General features: G+C 40.5%; 1 protein-coding gene across 1 annotated transcript in view; it reads left to right on the top strand.

The window, feature by feature from the left end:
* Window positions 1-21,768, top strand: part of WWTR1 (WW domain containing transcription regulator 1) — a 128,725-nt gene extending 106,957 nt beyond the window's left edge. Inside the window, exons 5-7 of the mRNA XM_082459683.1 lie at window positions 12,965-13,098; window positions 14,874-14,986; window positions 19,573-21,768. Of these exons, the coding sequence (XP_082315809.1) occupies window positions 12,965-13,098; window positions 14,874-14,986; window positions 19,573-19,757 (432 nt within the window). The 3' untranslated portion in view covers window positions 19,758-21,768. The remainder of the gene's footprint in view (window positions 1-12,964; window positions 13,099-14,873; window positions 14,987-19,572) is intronic.
* The last annotated feature ends 207 nt before the right edge of the window (window positions 21,769-21,975 follow it).

The raw sequence follows: 21,975 nt of genomic DNA, 5'->3' as shown, positions 1-21,975 counted from the left end.
ATATAAAGTATCTACACTGTGTGAAGTTTAAAAAACATGATGAATTAAAAGAATTCTTTATACATAGCCTTTGAAAATGTGGGAAATGAATATAAATTGTGCTTTGTTATTCTGTTGAACTATCCTCTAAATTTGAGGCATACAACTTTGTAATATAACCATCGTTGTGCTTTTTTTACCCTGAGGATTTATGTCTGAACTTTCACGGTTATTTCAGGGTAGCATTTGTTTATACTCTTTTTAGATATACAGTATCATGTTTCTTAGCAGGAAATGATTGTATTATGGTTTTCTGTCTTTGGATAATAATTCTATTTGGAATAATTTATCTATTTTATAATATAGAGTAAATAGAAATAGTATTATAGTAGCATTTATAAGTTTTAATGTTTTTTTTCCCCCCACAAAGAATGACTTGTGTCTCAGTTTCTGCCTCGTTCTGTGTTTCTCTTTCTCCTACCCCACCTCCTCCTTTCCCACAGAAAGTATTTCTGAAAAGGGGTGGAGAAAAGTGCCCCAAATTGTTTCCTTTATTCCAACCGTAGGTGCCTTTGAACCAGAACGTTAGTATTGATGGTTCATATTACAGAAATACCAACCAAGTGCCTTAAATGCTGATCCCTAGAGGCTGTGGAACTTGGAGTATTTTGCTGCATGACAGTGTCGATTCCACTGTACAGGACCTCGGGGAGGGACGCTGTCCAGAGGCTCCTGTAGTTCAGCTTTGAACGTGCGAGCACGCACGTGTGTGTATGTGGTTAGAGGAGGAGAAGAAGACGGAATGGACGGTTCCGATGTCTTTTTATCTTTATTATGGATCCAGGAAAAAAGGTCTAAAGAGACTTTTTTAAGTCGTGGCAGACGTTTTCCCCCATCCAGAAGCAGCCTGCCCCTCAGGGTCAAAGATATTATTTAAGGCCATACAGTAAATGGTGTCGGAGTGTTTGATGACAGTGGCATTTGCCAAGATGTCTGATTGTCCAGGTGTGGATTCGTGGATTATGTGTATCACCTTTGTGGGTTTTTTTTTTTTTTTTTACCTCTTTCTTTTGGTGCTTTGCACTTAAACCTCACTATTTGCACTTAAGCCGGGGTGGGGCAGGGAAATGGATTGGAAGTAAAAGTGATATTTGGCTCACCTGTTTAGCTGCCTTCCAGCACCGGGTAGGAAGGGAGAGGGAGGGAGGCAATGGTGGTCCTGATGAGCTCTGAAGACTGTCTGTTCCATTTGTTCCTTCTGTCCCATTCCCTGTTCTACGTAGTCAACAACTTCCTGAATATCCTTGGCTTTCTGGGCACTTTGTAATTCTCCTGGCCTCCCTCTAGTTTGCAGGAGGGCCCTAGCTGTACAGCCTGTCTTCTTGAAGTCCCTGCCCAGCAGGCAGGCCCTGACCTTCCTATCAAGGGAGAATTTCTGGGAGAGAGGCCCCTTCCTAGGCTCCATCTCTATGATAGGAAAGGAGGTTGGTAAATTTTAATAAGTAGAATGAATTTGTTCCTAATTCTTGGGAAGTCATCAGTACTCTGTATATTTTTATCATTGTTAAATATATGATAAATGTGAAAGGTCCTTATAAATTATATGCCATGTAAATATTGTTTTATTTTTCCTTTTTCTTCTCCTTCTCCTTCTCCCTCTTCTTCTTTTTTCTGTTTCTGTGCCATTGTTCCTCTAGGCATGTAGTCTGATGTGCTGTGGAGAAAACAATTCCTCGGTTCTTGTTCCACAGTCTGACGTACACCTCACAATGCCAAGGGCTCAGACATTAACTTGTCACTGAAATCATGCCAGAGATATTAACAAAATAAAGTTGAGGAAAGTCTGATTACAGATCTGAAGTGAACCTCCATTATTTCAGGATGGAAAATTATTTTTTTTTTCATTCCTTCTTTTATCTCTTCATTTGCTTATTCACCCAACATTTATGTTGTGGGAAATAATAAAAAGATAAGTGGGACATGGCTGCCTTCAGATAACTTACATTTTAGCAAAGGAGACAAAATGATGAACTCTAATCCAGATTGGTGGCCAGAAGGATAAATTCAAACCATTCCCTACTTTGTGGGGTCCCAGTGGCTGCCATCTTTCACTTTCGTAGCTGGAGCAGGGACCAGATGCACCAGAGCCCGGAGTTCTGTGAAAATGAGCATAAGGTGCTTCTTTCTTTCTTTTCCTCGTTCCCACAGGCCAACAGGTTGTGGAATAGCTATAGAACTCGGATCAAAGGGCCGGTGAGGTTTGGTATCTCCCCTGATTAGGAATCTTTTGAAGTAGGAGAGTTTTGTTAAAAATGATCCCTACAATCTAGCATTGGCTGCTGTAGCAACAGAGTTGAACTGCCTGTATCTGATAATTGATGAATTATCTCAGAATGTGGCAGGTGCTCCGAGGGCAGGGGTGCCACGAGCCCAAGGGGATCCCAGCCAGGTCTGCAGTACATGGCCTTATTAGGAAAGTGGAACTTTCTCTGCTTTCAGCGTCTATCACAGACATTCTGGAGAGTGAATTCTCATGAAAGACGTTCTCCATTGTCCATGATAATGAGTTTTATTTTTGTTAAGTTTTCCAAAAAGCCGTGAAGTGGTTTCAGGCTCATCTAAGAAACGGCAACCCTAGAAAAGAAAGAAAGCAATTCTCAGTTGAAGATGTACTTCCTGCTACCTTCATATTAAAAAAAAAAGTTAGAATTCAGTTTATGAAGTTTTTTTAAGTAAAAAAATAGTTTTTAACTTTTTAAAATATAATTTAGTAGTTTTTTTGTTTGTTTTCTCTGATTGAGATGAGAGAAAGCATTTTACTAACTGAAAGAATCCAGACTCAAAAGACTTCATAATGGGATTTCCCTGGCGGTCCAGTGGTTACCCTCTGTGCTTCCACTGCAGGGGGCTCCGGTTCGATCCCTGGTCGGGGGACTAAGATCCCGCATGCCTCGCGGTGCAGCCAAAAAAAAAAGGAAAAGAAAAAAGACTTCACAATGTATGATTCCATTTATATGACATTCTGGAAAGGGCAAAACTATAGGGACAGAGAACAGATGAGTGGTTGGTAGAGTTGAGGATCGGGGAGGGGCTGCCTCCACAGGAGAGGCACTAGGGGGTTTGGCGGGGATGGCACAGTTCTGTGTCTTGCTTGCAGTGGCTGTTTCACAACTGTATTATGTATTTGTCAAAACTTAGAACTGTACAGTTTCACAGAGTGAATTCGACTCTAAATAAAGATAATAATAAGGTAAAAGTGTCGCACAGAAAAGACAAAACACATTCATTGTAGAAAATGTTTAAAATAATCAAAACCAAAAAAGAACGTAATCATCACTTATACTCTTACCTAAAGAGAGCAGCTATGAAGATGTTGGTGATTTCTCTCCAGTCTTTGTATGTATCCATGTGTATTTTGTTTTTAAAAACAAAACTGCTAGTGGAGAATACTACTGTTTGTTATCTCTTTTTCTTAATATATTGGGAAGTCATTTATTTATTCTGTATCAGCCATGGAAGTTGTGCTGTGAGTTTGGACATATCTATTCTAAGCTGCCTAGAATCCTTTCTACAACGGTTCTGGACATAAATTTTAAAATACTATGAGCCACACATGCCCACAAGACTATAAACTATTCTGCTGTTACAGCTTAAAAACCAACACAATATTTGCTCAGTATCATAAAGGGCATGTTTACAACTTTACCGGAGGAAATGGGAAATTTGAGTAACTCGTAAGAAATTGAGAAACAGGCTTCTCAGTCCCTATTTACCCTCTGAAAGAACAATTCCTTGACATAAAAGCAGACTCTTGGCTTTCTCTGAGGAGAGTATTTCGTTGTATTATTCATTTAAATATGAAGCTGGGGGACCTTCTGCCTCAAAGATGATCTTAACCTCGAGGACTTCCCGTCAGCCCCCAGGGCCTGGAAGGAGTCTTAAGTGAAGAAGCCTTCGCTCCCTCTGCGTTGTTGGGAAATGGTTATTATTCCCAGGCAGACTCAGCACTGCTTTTACCCCCATCCTTCCCTTAATTGAGCCTCAGCGGACAGGAGAAAGCAGCTTGTCAAACAAAAATGCTGACTAAGCCCGGCCTCTGGTTGCCAGGGCAACAGGGACAAGGGGAGAGGGCTTGGGCAGGAGGCCTCAGAATTCTTCTGGCAGGTCTCACAGATTTTTGTTGGGCTTGACAGCCACTACCGGGTCTGGCTGGCCAGCTGGCCGGCCTCTCGCAGCCATTCCTGACCGAGGGCCCCGGGGAGGGACACACCCTGCTGTGAGCAGCACTGGTCCAGGGAAGGTTCTGAGGTCTGTTTTTTGTCATGTGAAGAATAGCTATTTAGAGACGTTAAAAAGTGTCATATCATAGCCTAAGTAGTGGCTGCTTCCTAGAGTCTTGCCTTCAGCACATGGGGCTATAATTTCCTTTTAGAAAAGCATTTCAGAGAATTAGGTTTCAGGATTGATTGCAACATCAGAGGTCATGTTGTCCACCCAGGGCGTGGATCCCTGTAGAGTAACCTGACTGTCTACGTTCATTCATTCATTTGTTCAACATGCTCTAGGCACTAAATGCACAGCAGTGAACGAATAGGCTTGGTCCCTACCCTCAAAGGGCTTCCATTCTAACTGCTGTCAGTGTTCTATTTGACTACAAGTCCCAGAAATAATCCATTTTCTGAAAAATACCAATTCTTTTAAAAGGATCCCTTTTTTTTTTTTTTTTTGGCTGTGTTTTGGGTCTTCGTTTCTGTGCGAGGGCTTTCTCTAGTTGTGGCAAGCGGGGGCCACTCTTCATCGCGGTGCGCAGGCCTCTCACTATCGCGGCCTCTCTTGCTGCGGAGCACAGGCTCCAGACGCGCAGGCTCAGTAGTTGTGGCTCACATGCCCAGTTGCTCCGCGGCATGTGGGATCTTCCCAGACCAGGGCTCGAACCCGTGTTCCCTGCATTGGCAGGCAGACTCTCAACCACTGCACCACCAGGGAAGCCCAAAAGGTACCCTTTTGAAAGATATTATAAATCAAACACATTTAAAATTTTTATTTATTTATTTATTTTTAAATATTTATTTTTTATACAGTTTCTAAAAAATTTTATTGAAATACAGTTGATTTACAATGTTGTGTTAGTTTCAGGTATACAGCAAAGTGTTCAGTTATACATATATATATATTCTTTTTTCTTAGATTCTTTTCTATTACAGGTTATTACAATTTTTAAATTCATTTTTAAAGGTTCTTTTCCATTTACAGTTATTACAGAATATTGGCTATATTCCCCATGTTGTATGATCCATCCTTGAGCCTATCTTATTCCCAATAGTTTGTACCTCCCACTCCTCATCCCTGTGTTACCCCCAACCTCTGTACTGGTAACCATTACTTTGTTCTCTATGCCTGTGAGTCTGCCTCTCTTTTGCTATATTCACTAGTTTGTTGTATTTTTTTAGATTCCACATATAAGTGATATTGTACACTATTTGTCTTTCTCTGTCTTATTTCACTTAGCATAACACCCTCCAAGTCCATCCATGCTGCTGCAAATGGCAAAATTTGGTTCTTTTTTATGGCTGAGTAGTACAAACACGTTTTTTTAAATGGAGGTTCACCAGGTTTGCACAAATGCAAAGCAGCTTCTTATTTCGGATCTTGATAAGATCAGAGGTACGAAGAAATATTCCATCTCGAAATCCATTCAGCTATTTTTCTTAAGTAAAGAGGAGACTATCTAAATTATATAATGTTTTCCTTAATTCGATTCTAAAGGATAACAGAGATTATGGAGCAACACAAGATTGCTGTATACATCCTGAATTAAAAGAGCGTCAAACAGGCCATGGATAATAATTATGGACTCAACAAATGTCTTCCCCGAAGTGTCAGAGTTTCGACAGTCTGAGTCTGGCAGCTGAGCTTGTGTGATGAGGTATTTCCAAAAGGGAGGCTCCAGGAAATGTGACAGTGAATTTCTAGAATCCCTTAGCACAGAATTAAAAAGAAATTTACATTGGGCATGTTTTTTTTTTTTTCCTTATAAAGAAGGTAAATAATTCAGCATTCTGCCTCTGAAGTCCGGGGAGGTTTCGGCAGAGAGAGCAACTTCTCTGCACCAGAATAACTGTTTTAATGTTAGGATTTCAAAATATTGTCTTTTTTTTCTCTTTCATTTGTTTCTACTCACCCCACCCTTTCTAATTAAAACAATACAATCTTCCATTTTTGTAGTATCCCTGGCCACACACACCTAAATCAAGCAGGCACCCTCAGAAGAGTTTATTGTCTTTCCTTTCTCTTTGAAGTACATTCCAGGGAGGGCCAGGGCTGGCTGGCGGGAGGCGCTCCCTTAGCCCGGGATGGACAGGGCTGCAGGATGCTTTCAACTGCTGTTGACTTGCTCACCTCCTTTCTTGATTTATTCCACAGGCAGGCTGCAGGCCAGTGGGGAGCTGGAAGGAAAGGAGGTTTGAAGTTTGCTTCCAGGGACACCTTCCGCTTACAGATGGGCCTTTGTCTTTCACACCCCTCCGGCTATTTGACACACCACCCCCTCCCCCAGCCCGTAGGAGAGCGTGCTTTTAAACCCGCATGTAATTATTCGTTTTAGGGAGCTAGATGGAAGACCACAAACTCTGAAAGAGATTCTCAAGCCTTTATTTTGCAACAGTCTTTCCACCCCCAGCTTGGATGTAGAGAAAAAATAAAGTTGTGGTGGAGGAGGGTGGGGGTGAGGTTACCAGGGGCAGCTTTCCAGATCTTTCTGAAATTGGCCTTTAAAATCTGAACTTATAACTTTGCTGGATATGCTTGTGAATTCCCAGGACACTAGCTCCACCCTTATACGTTGAAAAGGATCAGAGAGTATGTCCAGTTCCATCTCTTTTCCAATTCAGAGAGGGAAACTGTGTTCAGGACAGTGAAACAGGCCACTTCATTAAATCCTCTAAACTGCCCGAAGGAGGGGGGTTGGTATTTCTGTTTTATAACTGGGAAAACAAGCTCAGAGAAATGAAACAACGTGCGCAAGTCCCACAGCCAGTAGGTGAAAGGGCTGAAAATTTGAGGTCTGCCGACCTCAATCTTTGGCTTTCCTCTCTTTGCCGCTGTCTGTGTAGTGGCCATGACAACAGACTCTGGGGCCAGATCCTGGGAAAGTTGCTTAGTCTCTCTGTGCCTCAGTGCCCTCATCCATAAAATGAAGACAGTTGGGTTGTCATGAGGATGAAATGAGATATAGTATGTTAAAGCACTTAGGACAGTGCTTCACGAGTAGTAAGTGATACGCAAGTATTAGCTAACATCTCCACCTCCTAAAACATTTAACGCCATGAGTAAGTAGCTCATTCTAGTAACTGCCTCACTGTGCCAGGTTCTTGATAAATATGCTTTTTAATCTTTATAGCAGCCCAGCAAGATAAATCTTATGTCTTTTTTTTTTTCTTTTTCTTCAGATGAACAAACTGAAAGGTTAAAAATGTACTCCAAAATGTTATAGCTAGGGAGTAGCTCAGCTGGGATTTGAGCTTTCATCATTCTGAATCCAAGGACACTTTTTCTCCTGTGCCAAGCCCTGGTCATATCCAGTAACATTTAACCCTCAACAACTGCTTGAAAATTCCAGCGGCCAGTAGCCCAGAGAATTGAGAAGCAGCCAGTTCTATCACTGAACGAACTACTAACTACAAAGCCCTCCATCAGATCTGTCTCCAGTCTGGGGTAGAAGGAATCTTCCTTCTTCCATGTGGCAGTCAATAATAGTTTGAGAGCCATGGTGTGCCACAAGTCTCTCTTAAACAGTCCCCTTGCTTCTTCGTAGGACATGACACTCTGAGCGCTCCCTATCCTGATTTTTCTCCTCTGGTCACTCTTTGTAAAGATCGTGACAAAGCGTAGAACAGCCTTGCACGTGGAGATTGGTAGGTCTAGAGAAGGAGTGCAGACGACTTGAGCTGGAAAGAAGGTTTGGAGCATGTAGATATCGGGGAGATGGACCCCACGAGGCTTGGCCCTTCTGCATCATTTTCTGTTGGAGTCTGTCTCCCCCTCTAGAATCCTTGAAGAGGCAGTTCACTGTCTGTATTTTTCATTGCTGTATCCCTGTTGCCGAGAACAGTACCTGGCACCTGCTAGTCTCCATAGTATTTTTAAAAAATAAATACGGGAACAAATGAATGAATTGTTGTGGGGACTGAGGGAGACAGTTGACTGAGATTTTGAGCTGGGAGAAGGGGTGACGGCATTAGGAGAAAGCTTGATGTCAGCAGGAAGAGCTGCTTTGGGGCCGGGTGAGGAGTGTACTGTGAGACATGGAGTTTCAGACCCCAGCTGGATGCGTTATTTTGGACTTCAGGGGTGGGAAAGGGGCAGGTAGTGGTTTGCTGTGGTTATGGTTGTCAGGGAAGACATCCTGGGAAAGGTGGTGTAACAGAACCCCTAAGGGTGGGGAGATGTGTCTTGATGAAGAGGGACCCAAAGTACCGAGGACTTCAGGAAACTGAAGACTTGTTTGGGAGGATAGGGTGGGTGGGAGTGGAAGGGACACTGGGAAAGGATCTTGCTGAACTGGAGTGGAGGTGGGAGATGAGACAGACCAAGGGGCTCAGGTGTGCCTCCAGCTTAGCATTTGTTATCCTGCCTGCACTGGGGCAGCTGGGGAGGGAGCACAGGGTTAGGGCAGCTGCACTGCCAGCTCTGAGTTGGAGACCTGAGTCTTGTCCTAGACCAGCCCTGTTCAACTGTGCCCCTGTTTCCATGTCAGTTCACTTAGTCCAGTGCCCCGTCTGCAGCCTTTGCTTCCGCTTCTCCTTCAGTCTTGACTCCCTCATCTTGGTCAAACTAAAGTCAGGTGTTTGCCTTTCATTTCTGCCCGTGCAAGGGCAGCGGAGGTCACATGGCAGCCAAAATCATACTGCGTCTGGGGCTTAATTTTATACTTAAATTTAGTTTCTTTTTTTTTTTCTTTTTTAAATAAGAATCCTCCTTTCTTTGGATGGGGACGTGTTAGTGAGGTTAGTTCTTTTATTTCCAAACCTTAGATTTTGTATTGCTATTCTTCTTCAATTTATGAACAGAAATAGGAAACTATTTTCATTCAAAAAAGGCTAGACCTTTAAAAATTCTAAATATGGGGATTTCCCTGGTGTTCCAGTGGTTAAGACTCCAAACTTCCACTGCAGGGGGTGCAGGGTCCATCCCTGGTTGGGGAAGTTCCACATGTCACGCAGTGCGGCAAAAAATAAATAAATAAATAAATAATCTAAATATGGAACTATTATATTATAAAATATAATTGAGTGAAATGAAACTTCTCACCATTCTCCACTTATATTAAAAATCAATTTTATGTTATACAAAAAGGTTTACAAACCTCTCCTTGGTAAAATTTAAAAAAAGCTATATTCTTAGCCTTGCTGACTCATGATGAAGTTCACATTTGGTGTAATCCTTCCAAGGTGAAAGTTGACCAGGAAAAGGTGTCAGACCACTCAAAGTGGATCAGTTCCATGTGGTAGTGTGACTTTTAAGATTGTTTATTTTTGTTTTTGCTTTTGTTTTGTTTTCTGGGATTGGAATACAGAACATAAGACGATAATAATACTTAGTTAACATTTATTAAGTGATCTCGTGTGCCAGCACTCCTCTAAGTGCCCTATATGTGTTACCTCATTTTATCACCACAGCTGCCCTATTGGGTGGATGCTATTATTAGCCTCACTTTACCAATGAGGAACAAAGAAATTAGATAACAGGCTGGGAGACGGCATGGCTAGGGTTCAAATGCAAGCACTTGGCCCTGGAATCCCTGCTCCTGACCACTCTGCCCTCCTGCTCATCTTCTGTGTTGGGAGCAGGAAAAACACCGTGGGATCATTTCATTAGGATGGAGTTTGAGCCTGGCTAGTTGGGATCTATACAGTAGACTGTTTTACTCATACTTGTGGTTGAAGATGAGAATTGAATGATCTTAGTTAATTTTTCCTTTTAGTATTAATTATAATTTAAAATATTTCCATTTGAATTCCAGCAATATTTTTCATTTCTTCGTTGAGCGAATATTTATCAAGTGTCACTGTATGCCTGGGTTGTTATACACAGTGGGAATACAGAAGTGAACATGACAAATAAGATCCCTTTCCTCTCTTTACATTCTAAAGAGAAAGACAGACAGTAAATATATAAGTTGCCATCAAGAACACTGAATGTAATCTCTGACTAGATGGCATCTGTTGAGACAGACATCAATGAGGGAGTGAACTTCAGGAAGATCTGAGGGGAGTGTTCCAAGCAGAACAAACAGTTGGAGCAGATGCCGGAAGTGGGAGGAGCAGATACCAGAAGTGGGAGGAGCAGTGGGAAGGGAGTGAAAAAGTGAGGGGGGGGGGGTCCTGTCCGAGACAAAGGAGGAGATCTGGACAGGGCTGTCAGGCAGGCTTTGTGGGCCACCTTCCAGGTGGGATAGGGAGCAGGTGGGTTTAGAGCCAGGGGCCAACATAACCTTCACAGTGGCTGCTGTGACTTAAGAATAATCTTAGAATAATCCCGAAGAAAGTGTTGCCCCCTCGGAAAACTTTCTAACTCAGACTGGCCTAATTTATATTGCAAAGTTAGTTTTCAGGTATATTCAACACCTTTTCTGTATTCTCTCTTCCAAGTTAGTCATTCGGAGGCGAAAATGATAGTGCGAGCCCCCTGCAGGCAGAACAGAGCATTGCCTCTTATGATGCCGTGGGGGTCAAGTCCTCAGAGTCGTTAGGGAAACATCGATGCTGAGGAATGGAAATTCAGTTATCTCTCATTTTAAATAGAGGGGACAGATGTGAAATGGCACCATGAAACATTTTCCCTGATATATAATAGTATAGGTTCTTCCAGCTTTGGTTATTATAAATAGTTCTTTTGAATTTCATTTATATATTTAGCCACACACAAGCATTCTTTTAAAATGCATATTGTATCTATTTGACCTATTCCGAGAGTAATTTAAATGAAGAGGAAAGCTTAAAATATCAGAAACTAGATATTCTTCTTATAATTTAAACATTTTATTTTCACATGATGTCATTAGAGATGACAAATAATTCATATATACATCGTATCTATATTTTTTTCCCCAGTGAAGTTCCAGAAATGATTCTTATTGTATTTAAATGCAGACCACCTGGAAACTGCAAATTCAACATGCAACTGCAAATTCACATGTAAAGAAATGCAGCAGTCTCTTCAAGCTGTATGTTTAAATGGGTATCCATTTAGGGGTAAACTCCACATTTATTCAGAAAGTTTGGAGAATTGGAATATTCTAGTTACAGTTGATTTTTTTGGGTAATGAAGGTTATTGCCCAAAGGATCTTTGCATTTACAGTTTATAAAGGACTAGAAATTATATCATTGACTAGCTGTTTTCAGACTGTGGTTTGTGTGTATGAGTGTGTTTGAGAGGTTGGTGGCCTCTGTGCTCTTCACACCAGGTCCAATCCCTGTTGTTCTTGTGTGTGAGGCCTCCAGGTAAGCTTTGGTTGGAAGATAAGATTTCTAATGCACACTGCCTGCCACATAAAAACAACTATAGGAAATAATTCAGTTTTTCTAGATTTAGTCAGAAGGTACTTCCAAGATTGAGATTAAAATCCCCCTTAAAAAAAGAAACCTCCATTTTTTGGTTTGCTTTTTACAGATTACTGAATAAAATTTGTTAGTTAAGTATTTGATTATTTGCAATCCAAATGAACAGAGGTGAACCAAGAGCCCTGTCTAGACAGGCTATTTATTTCAGTATAAGTTAACAATGCAGTTTCTTATCAATCAGGTCTTCATGGTTTATAAGAGTCATGCTACCATAACTCCTCAGAACAGTATGATGAACTAGTAACCGAAAGTTTTTATGGCCGATGATTTCACTAGACTTGTCTAGACAGCAGTTACTCTCTAAAATCATTGTGTGTCGGGGCTGGAAGGGATCTAACACAGACACTGTAACTTAGATGGTCTAAATATTCTGTTTGCCATTGTAGCCATGGTTTTGGGGTTTGAGAGATGGTGAGACCAGTGATTCAGCCTGAGTAGTGGGAAACCGATAGGCATAAATATGGGGAGGGCCTAACTTTGGTTTTGGGCGCATGTATAAATATATAAAAGTATTATTCTCTGGAAACAGCAGCAAATTTGAAAGGAATTTGATGTCTGGTCATGTTTGTCAAAATGGGAGAGACTCCCTAGAGGTTATATCTAGAGAAAGTAATTGCAGTCAGATTTGTAACCTTTTGGATTGACTCTCCTTGGCAAAGTAATGCTAGCTTAAAAAAATGCTAGTGTTTTAATTTTTGCTGATGAAATCCATATGCTATCGAATAGTTAATCGTCAGTGCGATTTGGATTGGATCTGCATGGTTCCCCAAACTTCAGCCATTTTAGTCAACAAAATAATTAGTAAAATATAAAAACTGATTGACTAACAAGCTTTTAAACTGGTTGTTCTGCTCTCCTGGTTATTGATATAAAACTGCCAGATGTGACTTAATGCAGAGCCAGAACTCTGTAATCCCACTGCTTTACTGGCCTATAAGTGGCAAAGACCAGAAGGTACCTGCTGGTCCAGAGGAGTACAGCTGCTTTGATTGACTTAGATTTGGTCTGAGCACCTGGGGTAAAAATAGCCTTGTCTCTGAGAAAGTGTCTTGAGAAGCCCTTATATGATTTGGGTATTTTAAGCAACTGGATGGGTTAGATAGTTGCTATGTAAGTGCCTTAAGGGCAAATATTACATGAGCTTCTCATTAACTTTGTGAATGTGAGAAAGTGACTTATACCTGTAAGATTTCTTCAGAGAAAGAACACTAATGATTTCCTGATGATTTTGACGTATGAGGAATAAACGTAAAGTGCTTTTGTGTTTGGTGAAAAGTTTTTATGCGAAGCGTCCTTTGCCCCGATCCTTATGACAATGAATGAATCACTCTTGCCTCTCCCTCGGACTGTCATCTCTCTGTAGGAAGCCGCCCTCTGCAGACAGCTCCCTATGGAAGCCGAGACTCTAGCCACAGTTCAGGCTGCTGTCAACCCACCCGCCATGACTCCAGACATGAGATCCATCACTAATAATAGCTCGGATCCTTTCCTCAATGGGTAAGTCAACATTTTAGGGCCACTTATTTTTGCTTTCTTTATTATGTGGTTTACAGTATAACAGATCTTTGTTTATGTTGGGAAAAGCTGGGGAGCTTGGAGAATGGGGTTAGGATAGAGGGAGGATGTGGAGGGAGGTGGCAGAAAAAAAAAAGTGGAGGAAGAAGTCATCTACCTTTTTTTTTTAAATCTCAAATTCAAAAATTGGTGCTATGGCATGGAGTAAACCCCTAGTCAATAATTTGAAAGTGGGGATGAACTTACGATTTCAATGGGATGGTGTTGTATAGTAATTATTTAGAAGAATCTTGTGGTTTTATGTGGCCAACAGGGGATAAAAGCATGTCATATGGCAAATAAGGGAGCAAAACAATTAAGAGGTGATGTTTGTGGCGAAATGTGAATAAGGTCTATAGTTTAGTTAATAGTAATATACATTGTCAATTCCTGGTGTTGTTCACTGTACTATGGCTGTGTACCATGTCCTTGGGGAAGCTGGGTCCAGGATGCACAGGAACTCTGTACTCTTTTTACATCTTCTGTGTGAGTCTAAAATTATTTCACAATTTAAAATTTTAATTGAAACAAAGAGGTGTTGTTTTAAAATATGAAATATATGAGCAGAAGGAAAAGGTGATTGAACCAGAAATATCTTCATGGGTAGAAGTAGTCAACCTTAATTGTAGCCTTTTAAACCCAAATAAAGGGCAGTTTTCTATTCCCTGTGCCTTTTCTGCCCTTGCAGAGGCTTCTGGCAAACAAGCAAATACAGTCATGAAAGTTATTAAAAATAGAGAGAGAGAGATGAAAACAAACAGTAACGGAAATAATGAAAGAAAGACGTTTTTAAATGATTGATTTAAAACTACTTCAAACGTACAGAAGAGTATGAAGAATAACTTCAGATTTACCCGTGTACACAACTCCCACATTTTGCATATTTCCATAGATCTTATTTTGTTTTGAATAAGTATTACAATTAATATTTAAACCCTTCCCCACCACCACTGAAATCCATTTCTTTCCCGTCTTCCCTCCCTAGTGGTAGCCACTATTTGGAAATTGATGTGTATCCATCACACATTTTTTTTTTCTTTTTTCTTCACACATATTTTTATATTTCTTATTGCCTGTTAATGTCTGTATCCAGAAACAATATTCAACATTGTTTTCGGTTTTAAAAAAATGTACATAAATGGTATCATTCTCTGTATGTAGAACGGTGTTCAAATTGTTATTTTGAGATGAAAAGGGAATCAATGTCAATTTACTATGAATGGCCAGGTTTTTTTTGCTTACAGTTTATTAATTTCATTGACACAGGGATATATGTTTCAAAATTAAAAGGAAGTGCAAAGTCCACCTGCCTTTGTTATCTGAAGTTCGGGCAGGTTGACAGAACTACACTAGTTGAGGGTCTTCATGACTTTTTTTTTTTTAAATTAATTAATTATTTATTTATTTTTGGCTGTGTTGGGTCTTCGTTTCTGTGCGAGGGCTTTCCCTAGTTGCGGCAAGCGGGGGCCACTCTTCATCGCGGTGCGCGGGCCTCTCACTATCGCGGCCTCTCTTGTTGGGAGCACAGGCTCCACACGCGCAGGCTCAGTAGTTGTGGCTCACGGGCTTAGCTGCTCCGCGGCATGTGGGATCTTCCCAGACCAGGCCTCGAACCCGTGTCCCCTGCATTAGCAGGCAGATTCTCAACCACTGCGCCACCAGGGAAGCCCATGACTGTTTTTTAATTTTGAAATTTCCTTCCATCTTTTGCTCTGCAGGGGGCCATATCATTCGAGGGAGCAGAGCACCGACAGCGGCCTGGGGCTAGGGTGCTACAGTGTCCCAACAACTCCGGAGGACTTCCTCAGCAACGTGGATGAGATGGACACAGGTAGGAGCCAAGTCTGTGAGGCCATGCAGTGGGTTTGCGCTTTTAAATCGTCTCTTTAGTCTTCTCAATTCGTTTTTTTTTTTTTTTTTTGGCTACACTGCTCAGCATGCGGGATCTTAGTTCCCTGACCAGGGATGCAGCCTGTGCCCCCTGCATTGGAAAAGCGGAGTCTTAACCACTGGACCGCCAGGGAAGTTCCCTAGTCCTCTCAATTCAAAAATCCAACCAGAGACACTTAACCTCAACAACAACATAAACTGACAGCTGAAAAGCCACTGGAACCCAGGCACTATTCATAAGCTCTAGCCCCTTCCCCATAGTTTATACAAATATAGTTTTATATATGGGCACAGGATTTTAATTTCTGCTTTTTTCCTCTCCCTCCCTCCCTCCCTTCCTTCCTTTTGCTTGTCCTTGCTTCATATAGCCCTTTCCTCACAATTGCATTAACACACCACTGTCTGCTTTGCCATTCTTCCACAATGGAATATTTATGCTTTTCTAGCTTTTGGTTGTAATGTACAGGCCACCAGTATGCAAATTTTTTCATGTCATTAACTGCATTTGGGAAGTAATTGGCAGTGGGCATTTGGAAAGTTAAGCAACTCAGAGGATTCTGAAATGTCAGCTCCAAATCCTAACCTGGTAACAATGTCCTCCCTCAGCAGTTAAATTTAACATAGCTCCTGGTCTGCCCTGCCTTCAGGGTAGGCCTCAGCTGGCTTCCCGGTTACCTCCTTTTCACCATTTCTCTAGGAGCGATGCCTCCAAATTTGGTCTAGACTTAATTATCAAAGTCCTAAACTCCCAGAAGATATTCTGAAACCAAAATTAAATGACAGCTAACAACAAGGACCTACGGTATAGCACAGGGAACTATATTCAATATCTTGAAATAACCTATAATAGAAAAAGAATCTGAAAAAGAATATCTATATAAATATCTATATCTATATAAATATCTGTATCTATACCTATATCTATATCTACATCTGTAGATGTACAACTGAATCATTTTGCTGCACACCTGAAACCAACACAACATTGTAAAACAACTATACTTCAATTAAAAAAAAACCCTGAAAATGGACTTAAAAAAAATTAAGTAATAGCGGATGTATCCCCTCTTTGGATCTGTTCATGCAAGTTTCTCCTCCATCGTCACTGTTGAAAGAAAATCGTTCTGTGATGAAATGATTGCTTTCCCCAGTGCCGTTGTCCAGAGAGCCCGTGTTTGTTACCCTCTGCTCCTCGATGACTGCACTTTGTGCTCTAAAACTAAACGATCGGTCAGACAAAAGTCAAACTCGGCCAGAAGGTTGGAGCAGCTGTTCCGGGCTCTCCGTGCAGCCCGTCATCTACTTGTTGAGAGAATTGCACGGACTGTCTTGTGAGGAGTCACACAGGAATAGTTTGAACTGTTTGTTTTGTTATTCTTCAATTTATTACTTCAGCCTTCTCCCTCGCTTCCTGCTTCCCTCCCTCCCTCTCTTCATCCCTCTCTTTATTTTTCAGTGTGAGATTTATCTTGCCCTCTTCGGACCTGCCTGATGAAGTGGCTCCTTCCTATGTTTAATAATTATTTGCTTTCATCTTTTAAACACTGGGAAGCCAGTAAAGATAAAAAGCAAAGTTAAATAAGAAATGACTCAGGAGATCTAAATCCAAGCTTGACATTTAAAAATAAAAGAAGATGGATTCTATTCTATGGCTTTTTAAAATGACACTGAGTGGAGAAGTAGGGAATGTTTCTGAAGCCAAAATGTAGAATTAAGCGGTGTCCTGAAAAGAACATAGTCTTTGCAGTCAGGCAACCTGAGTTGGATCTTTGCTTCTCTGTTTCTTAGTAATGACTTTGGGTAAGTGACATAACCTCCCAGGGGCCTCAGATTTCTCACCTATAATGTGCTCACCTTGTAGAGTTGTGAGGGCTCATGAGGTCACAGAGCTTGGCACAAAGTTGTCTTCTCCTTCTAAGAAGGATGAAGTAATGTACAAGTTGGTCGTGTTAAATGTTAGGGCTCCAGGTTAACCTGGTGTAGTGAGTGTCAGCCTGTTGGGTTTAGGGTCACATCTGTGAAGCCTTTATAGCGAGTGGGCATAAACCCCCTCAAGGGGAGAAATGTAATTACTTTTTCAGGAACAAGATGAGGAAAAGCTGAGCTCAAGTGTGGCTGGCAAAGATCTCGTAGACCCACTGATCACATGCTGACCACATGCTAAATGGGAACAAGCCAGCTGAGCACTCCCTTTGCAAAATGCACATGGAAACAACAGCTGGACATGGTGTGAGGATAGAGTAGAGGGAATAACAGGAGCAAAGGCTGGAAGTCATCCACCTTCCAGAATATTCTGCGATAATCACACCCTTTTAAGAATTGCTTGTTTTTTTTTTTCTGTCCCACTTTTCACTCATTCATTCATTCATTTTTATTATCTATGCAGATATGCATCCTTTATATTTTAATTGAAGTATAGTTTCCATATAATATTATATAAGTTACAGGTGTACAATACAGTGATTCACAATTTTTAAAGGTTATACTCCATTTATAGTTATTGTAAAATATTGGCTATATTCCCCATGTTGTACAATATGTCCCACTTTTTAAATGGATAAAACTGCAGAGACCCAAAAAATTACTATGAGGTTGCAGAGTTGCTCCAAAGAGAGAGATTTTAAGATTGTTAACCTTATTGAAGAACCTTAACTAGTCTCCTCATGCTTTCCATGCCTGAGGAGAAAGGATAAGAGTAATTCTTTAAAACAGAGAGATTTTATTTGGTTAAAAAATGAATTCTTGACTTATTAAAAAGTTAAAATGGGAAATCAGTAGAGATGAATAATTCTAACTGGAGATGAAGAAAAAAGACATCCAGCACTTTAGATCAGCTGATTTTTCAGGGCAGATAATTTTTTTAAGCCTCATTTCCATTTGTTACACTCTAGTGGGTAGAAAAAAGTTATTTTGGATTTTCTTTTCTAAACTAATGTTGTTTTTCAAGTCAGTAACACAACAGCATTGAGGTCATGTTGAACTCGATTTAACTTTTAAAATACTGCCTTTTGCAATGAAAATCCTATAAAATAGTCCTAAGAGTCATTAATATTTTATGAGTTATAGAAAAGACATCAAGCTTTACTATCACCAAAATGCAAGTTGGAGTATTTTTCCCTCATCACTCAGAAAAATGTAATTTTTCTCCTTGGAAAATGCATATGGTTAAAATGAGTTTTCTCCTGTTTTGCTCAGAATAGTGAAATTCCTAAGCAGGCTTTTCAGGAAGGCTACCGTACTTGTAGGACACAAAAGCTAATTTAATAAGTTTCTTAAAAGTGATTCCATGGTGAAAGCTGGCCATAGTTTTCAATGCACCTCAGACTTTGAGGTATATTTTATCCCTTCAGAAAATTGGTTGGGGCTCTTAGAATAAGCCAGTTGCTCTGATATTATATAATTCACTGTGATTGAGTTCCCAGGTTTTTCTTTCTCTCAGCACAATCAACAAGCAATGTGTTTTTGTATTTTCCTAAGTGTGTATGTACGAATGAAGCCCAGAGCCACGGATGTGTGGCAGATATGATATGGCACCTAACTCCAATTTGTGAAGGTGCTGTAATCCCAATTTCAGACAAGTGAAGTGTGTCTAAGGTCACACAGCTAGAAAGCTCCGTCTCCTGGCACAGTTGTCCGTGCGCTTTCTCCTATACTATCGTTCATGAAGAACGTGTATTCCACATGTCATATCCCAGGCACTTAACTTTCCTCTGGAACAGCATTCTCTCAACTAGGTTCTACAGACTCTAGTTCTATTAGGATATAAATTCTGCCAAAATTGCATTCGATGATAAAATGGCTTTAGGTCATAATGGCTTAAGCAAAATATATCAGACTTCCTTATTACAAGACTTCTCAGAACCTTAATAAGCTCCCATGCATTGTGACTCATAGGCATTGTGAGAAGGGTAGATATTTGTGGGGTGTATGTGTGTGTGGAGTGAGGGGGGTGAACTGCAGCACCCGCTCTCTAAAATACTTTGAAAATGATCCCTAGAGCCGTCAATGAAGATAGCTTTTTAATAACGTGGTTAAAAGAAACTCCTCACTACTCTCTTTGAACATAAAGAGGGATGATATGGGTAAATTTGAGCTTACAGTTAAATCATTGGATTATAGCTCTGTGATAAGGTTTTTATGACAGGCAGGGCCTCTCTACTCAGACCAGCTCTTCATGCCATTGTCATGGGAAGTCATTGATTGTAGGTCAGATCCACAGCACCCTCGCTTGCTCCTTTCCTGTTTCCCTGGACTTACCCATTCTGGACAATGTCTACGCGGAACAATTAAAGGTTCACCTGGCATCTCTGCATCTCTTAGGAATGAGCATCACCAATTCAGTTTCGATAACGTGGTAGCTGAAATTCTGCACAGAGATGAAATATTTAAGACCTGCAGCAATAAAATCTTCTGGTGGAACGTAGGCACAGTGGAAATGAAGATGAGAGTTATGTTGACACTTGAATTTGTCCCTCTTTCAAGAGCTCTAAAAAAGAATTAAAATGGTTTCATTTCATTCTGTTATAGGAGAAAATGCAGGACAGGCACCTATGAACATCAACCCTCAGCAGACCCGTTTCCCTGATTTTCTTGACTGTCTTCCGGGAACAAATGTTGATCTAGGAACTTTGGAATCTGAAGATCTGATCCCCCTCTTCAATGATGTAGAATCTGCTCTGAACAAAAGTGAGCCTTTTCTAACCTGGCTGTAATCAGTACCATTGTAGCTTGGATGCAGCCGTGACCTGACATTTCCTGGGCCTCTTGGAAAAAGCGATGGAGCAGAGCAAGTCTGCACGTGTGCCGCTTACTTACTGCCTCCGTGACGCATGCTCCCTCCTTTCCTTGTGGCCAGTTTAATCATTGCCTGGATTTGATTGACAGTAACTTAAGTTAAACATAAATAAACATTCTATTTTCATTTTCTGCAAGCCTGCCTTCCTGTGATGGGTTATGCAGAATTGTTTCAGCAGAATTGATTATGCAGAATTGCTTCTCTGCTTTCCTTTCTGCTGCCCCATGACTAAGCTTTATGGGTGTTAGTTGAAATTTATACATCAATTGATTATAAACCATGAAAAGCTGACCACAGGCAGTGACTTCTGACAGGCGGCTCGGTCCAGGAAATGTACACAAAATTCAACCTGATTTACAGTTCCAAAAACTGTGTTGATGACATTAGTACCAAATGCTTTAAAAAATATTTAACTTGAGCTTTAAAAATCATTGTACAGGTAGTAAAATTCTGCTGTTTGGAATACAATGTAGTCTGGGATCCATGCTGGTTCTGTTGGTTCTTATTACCCTGTATTCACAAAGGCACACACAGTCCTATTGTAGTTTATCCTTCAGCAGCATTAGTCACAGCTCCTACACTAAGATCTTATGAAAGAGACCAGTTTGGTACCAATTATGAACATTTATTAAACAAAGGTTTTTAAAATTACAAGTTGGATTTTTTTTTTAAACTGCAGCTTAGAACTCAATGTTTATTTTATGAAGCACTATCATTTTGTAGCTGATGACAAAGGGCAGTCAAATGTTTTTGATAAATCAGGACAACTGTATTTTTGTCTTTTGAAACTGTTCTGAAAACATCAGGACCACATAGCTTTCAACCTGATGGCACGCACAGTAAGCTGTTGCTTTTAAAATTCCAAAGCCTTGTCGGTTTTGCTTCTTTCAAGATTTCAAGGGTTTAAAATAATCTTATCTAGGAAACTGTTTGAAGGATGAAGCAGATCTCTGACTGACATGTAAAAAAAATGCCCCCTGAGGGTGTATGGTGGAGACATGTTTCTGAAGTCACTAATGTTGATTCCTAAGTATATTATCCTAACCTTGTTTGCTACAGTTGGTATAAAAAGGCATGAAATATGTACTCAATACCTCTTATGTAACCAAAACCGTTTTTTATTAGCTTTTAAGGACTGAGAGAGAGCATTGGGTTTGCCTGGCATGCCCCCTGCCTGCATTGCCAATGAAGTCCTCAACTGTTTAATATTTTGAACGGACGTTATTTATAATCTATGAATTTAATATCTTTTTTTGAGAGACGTTAATAATGCAGGTCTCTGAGAGGAACCTTTCCATTCCCAAGGGGCTTATTTGCTGGGGATCTGAGATCCTTTTCGATCTACCAGAAGATAGATGGGCAGAATACATCTTATCTTGTTGGAAAGAAAGCAAGTGTAAAGGTCAGAGACGAAGTAGTAAAGTTAGGGAATATAGTGGAAAGGCTGTTAGGTGTGAAATGGAAATAGACAAGCTGTAGTACCCCAAAAGCAAGACGAGCAGGAGGTATGAGGTGCCCCCAAAGAGCAAAGCAACAATTTTCTCCTACAGTCTTTGTACCAAAAGACTGTTGTAGAAGAAAAGAAGGCTTCGGTGCACTTTACGTGGGAGAAGGAGGGGCAGGGCTAGTGTAGCCCTGTCTACGCTGATGTTAAGTGTGTAGGCGGACGAGACCGTAAACCTACCATTGCTTCCAACACAATGAAGTGACTTTTTTCCCCTGAAGGACCCATGTTTCTGTTCCTCTGATTCCTTCTCTCTCTCTCAAAACGCTCTGAGAGAGATGGGGGTAGATGTTTCTTTTGCTACTAAATTGAAGGGAGCACTATTTCTTTTCCTCTTGTGTTAGCAATAATTGCAAAAAGCATTGTACATTCTTTCTAAGAAAAAGCAAAAAAAAAAAAAAAAAAAAAAAGAACTCAAAAACAAGGGACCTAGTAAAACTGAGCAGTGTTACTGTATTTTTAAAAAATATTTTTATAGACTCATTTTCAGGTTATTAAACATAAAAGAAACAGATACCCCTCTCTTTTTAAAGTAGTTAAAACATCGATGATTTGTATTATCAATTTTTAGAAGTAATTTCCTAGTAAGCTTGTGGCATTAGAAAATACTAGAAGAATTTTTTTAGTGAAA

Source organism: Balaenoptera physalus (assembly GCF_965194825.1).
Source record: "Balaenoptera physalus genome assembly, chromosome: 4".
NCBI classification, from domain to species: domain Eukaryota; kingdom Metazoa; phylum Chordata; class Mammalia; order Artiodactyla; family Balaenopteridae; genus Balaenoptera; species Balaenoptera physalus.
The sequence above is the reverse complement of the archived record's forward strand: the minus strand, read 5'-3'. Positions and strand labels throughout refer to the sequence as shown.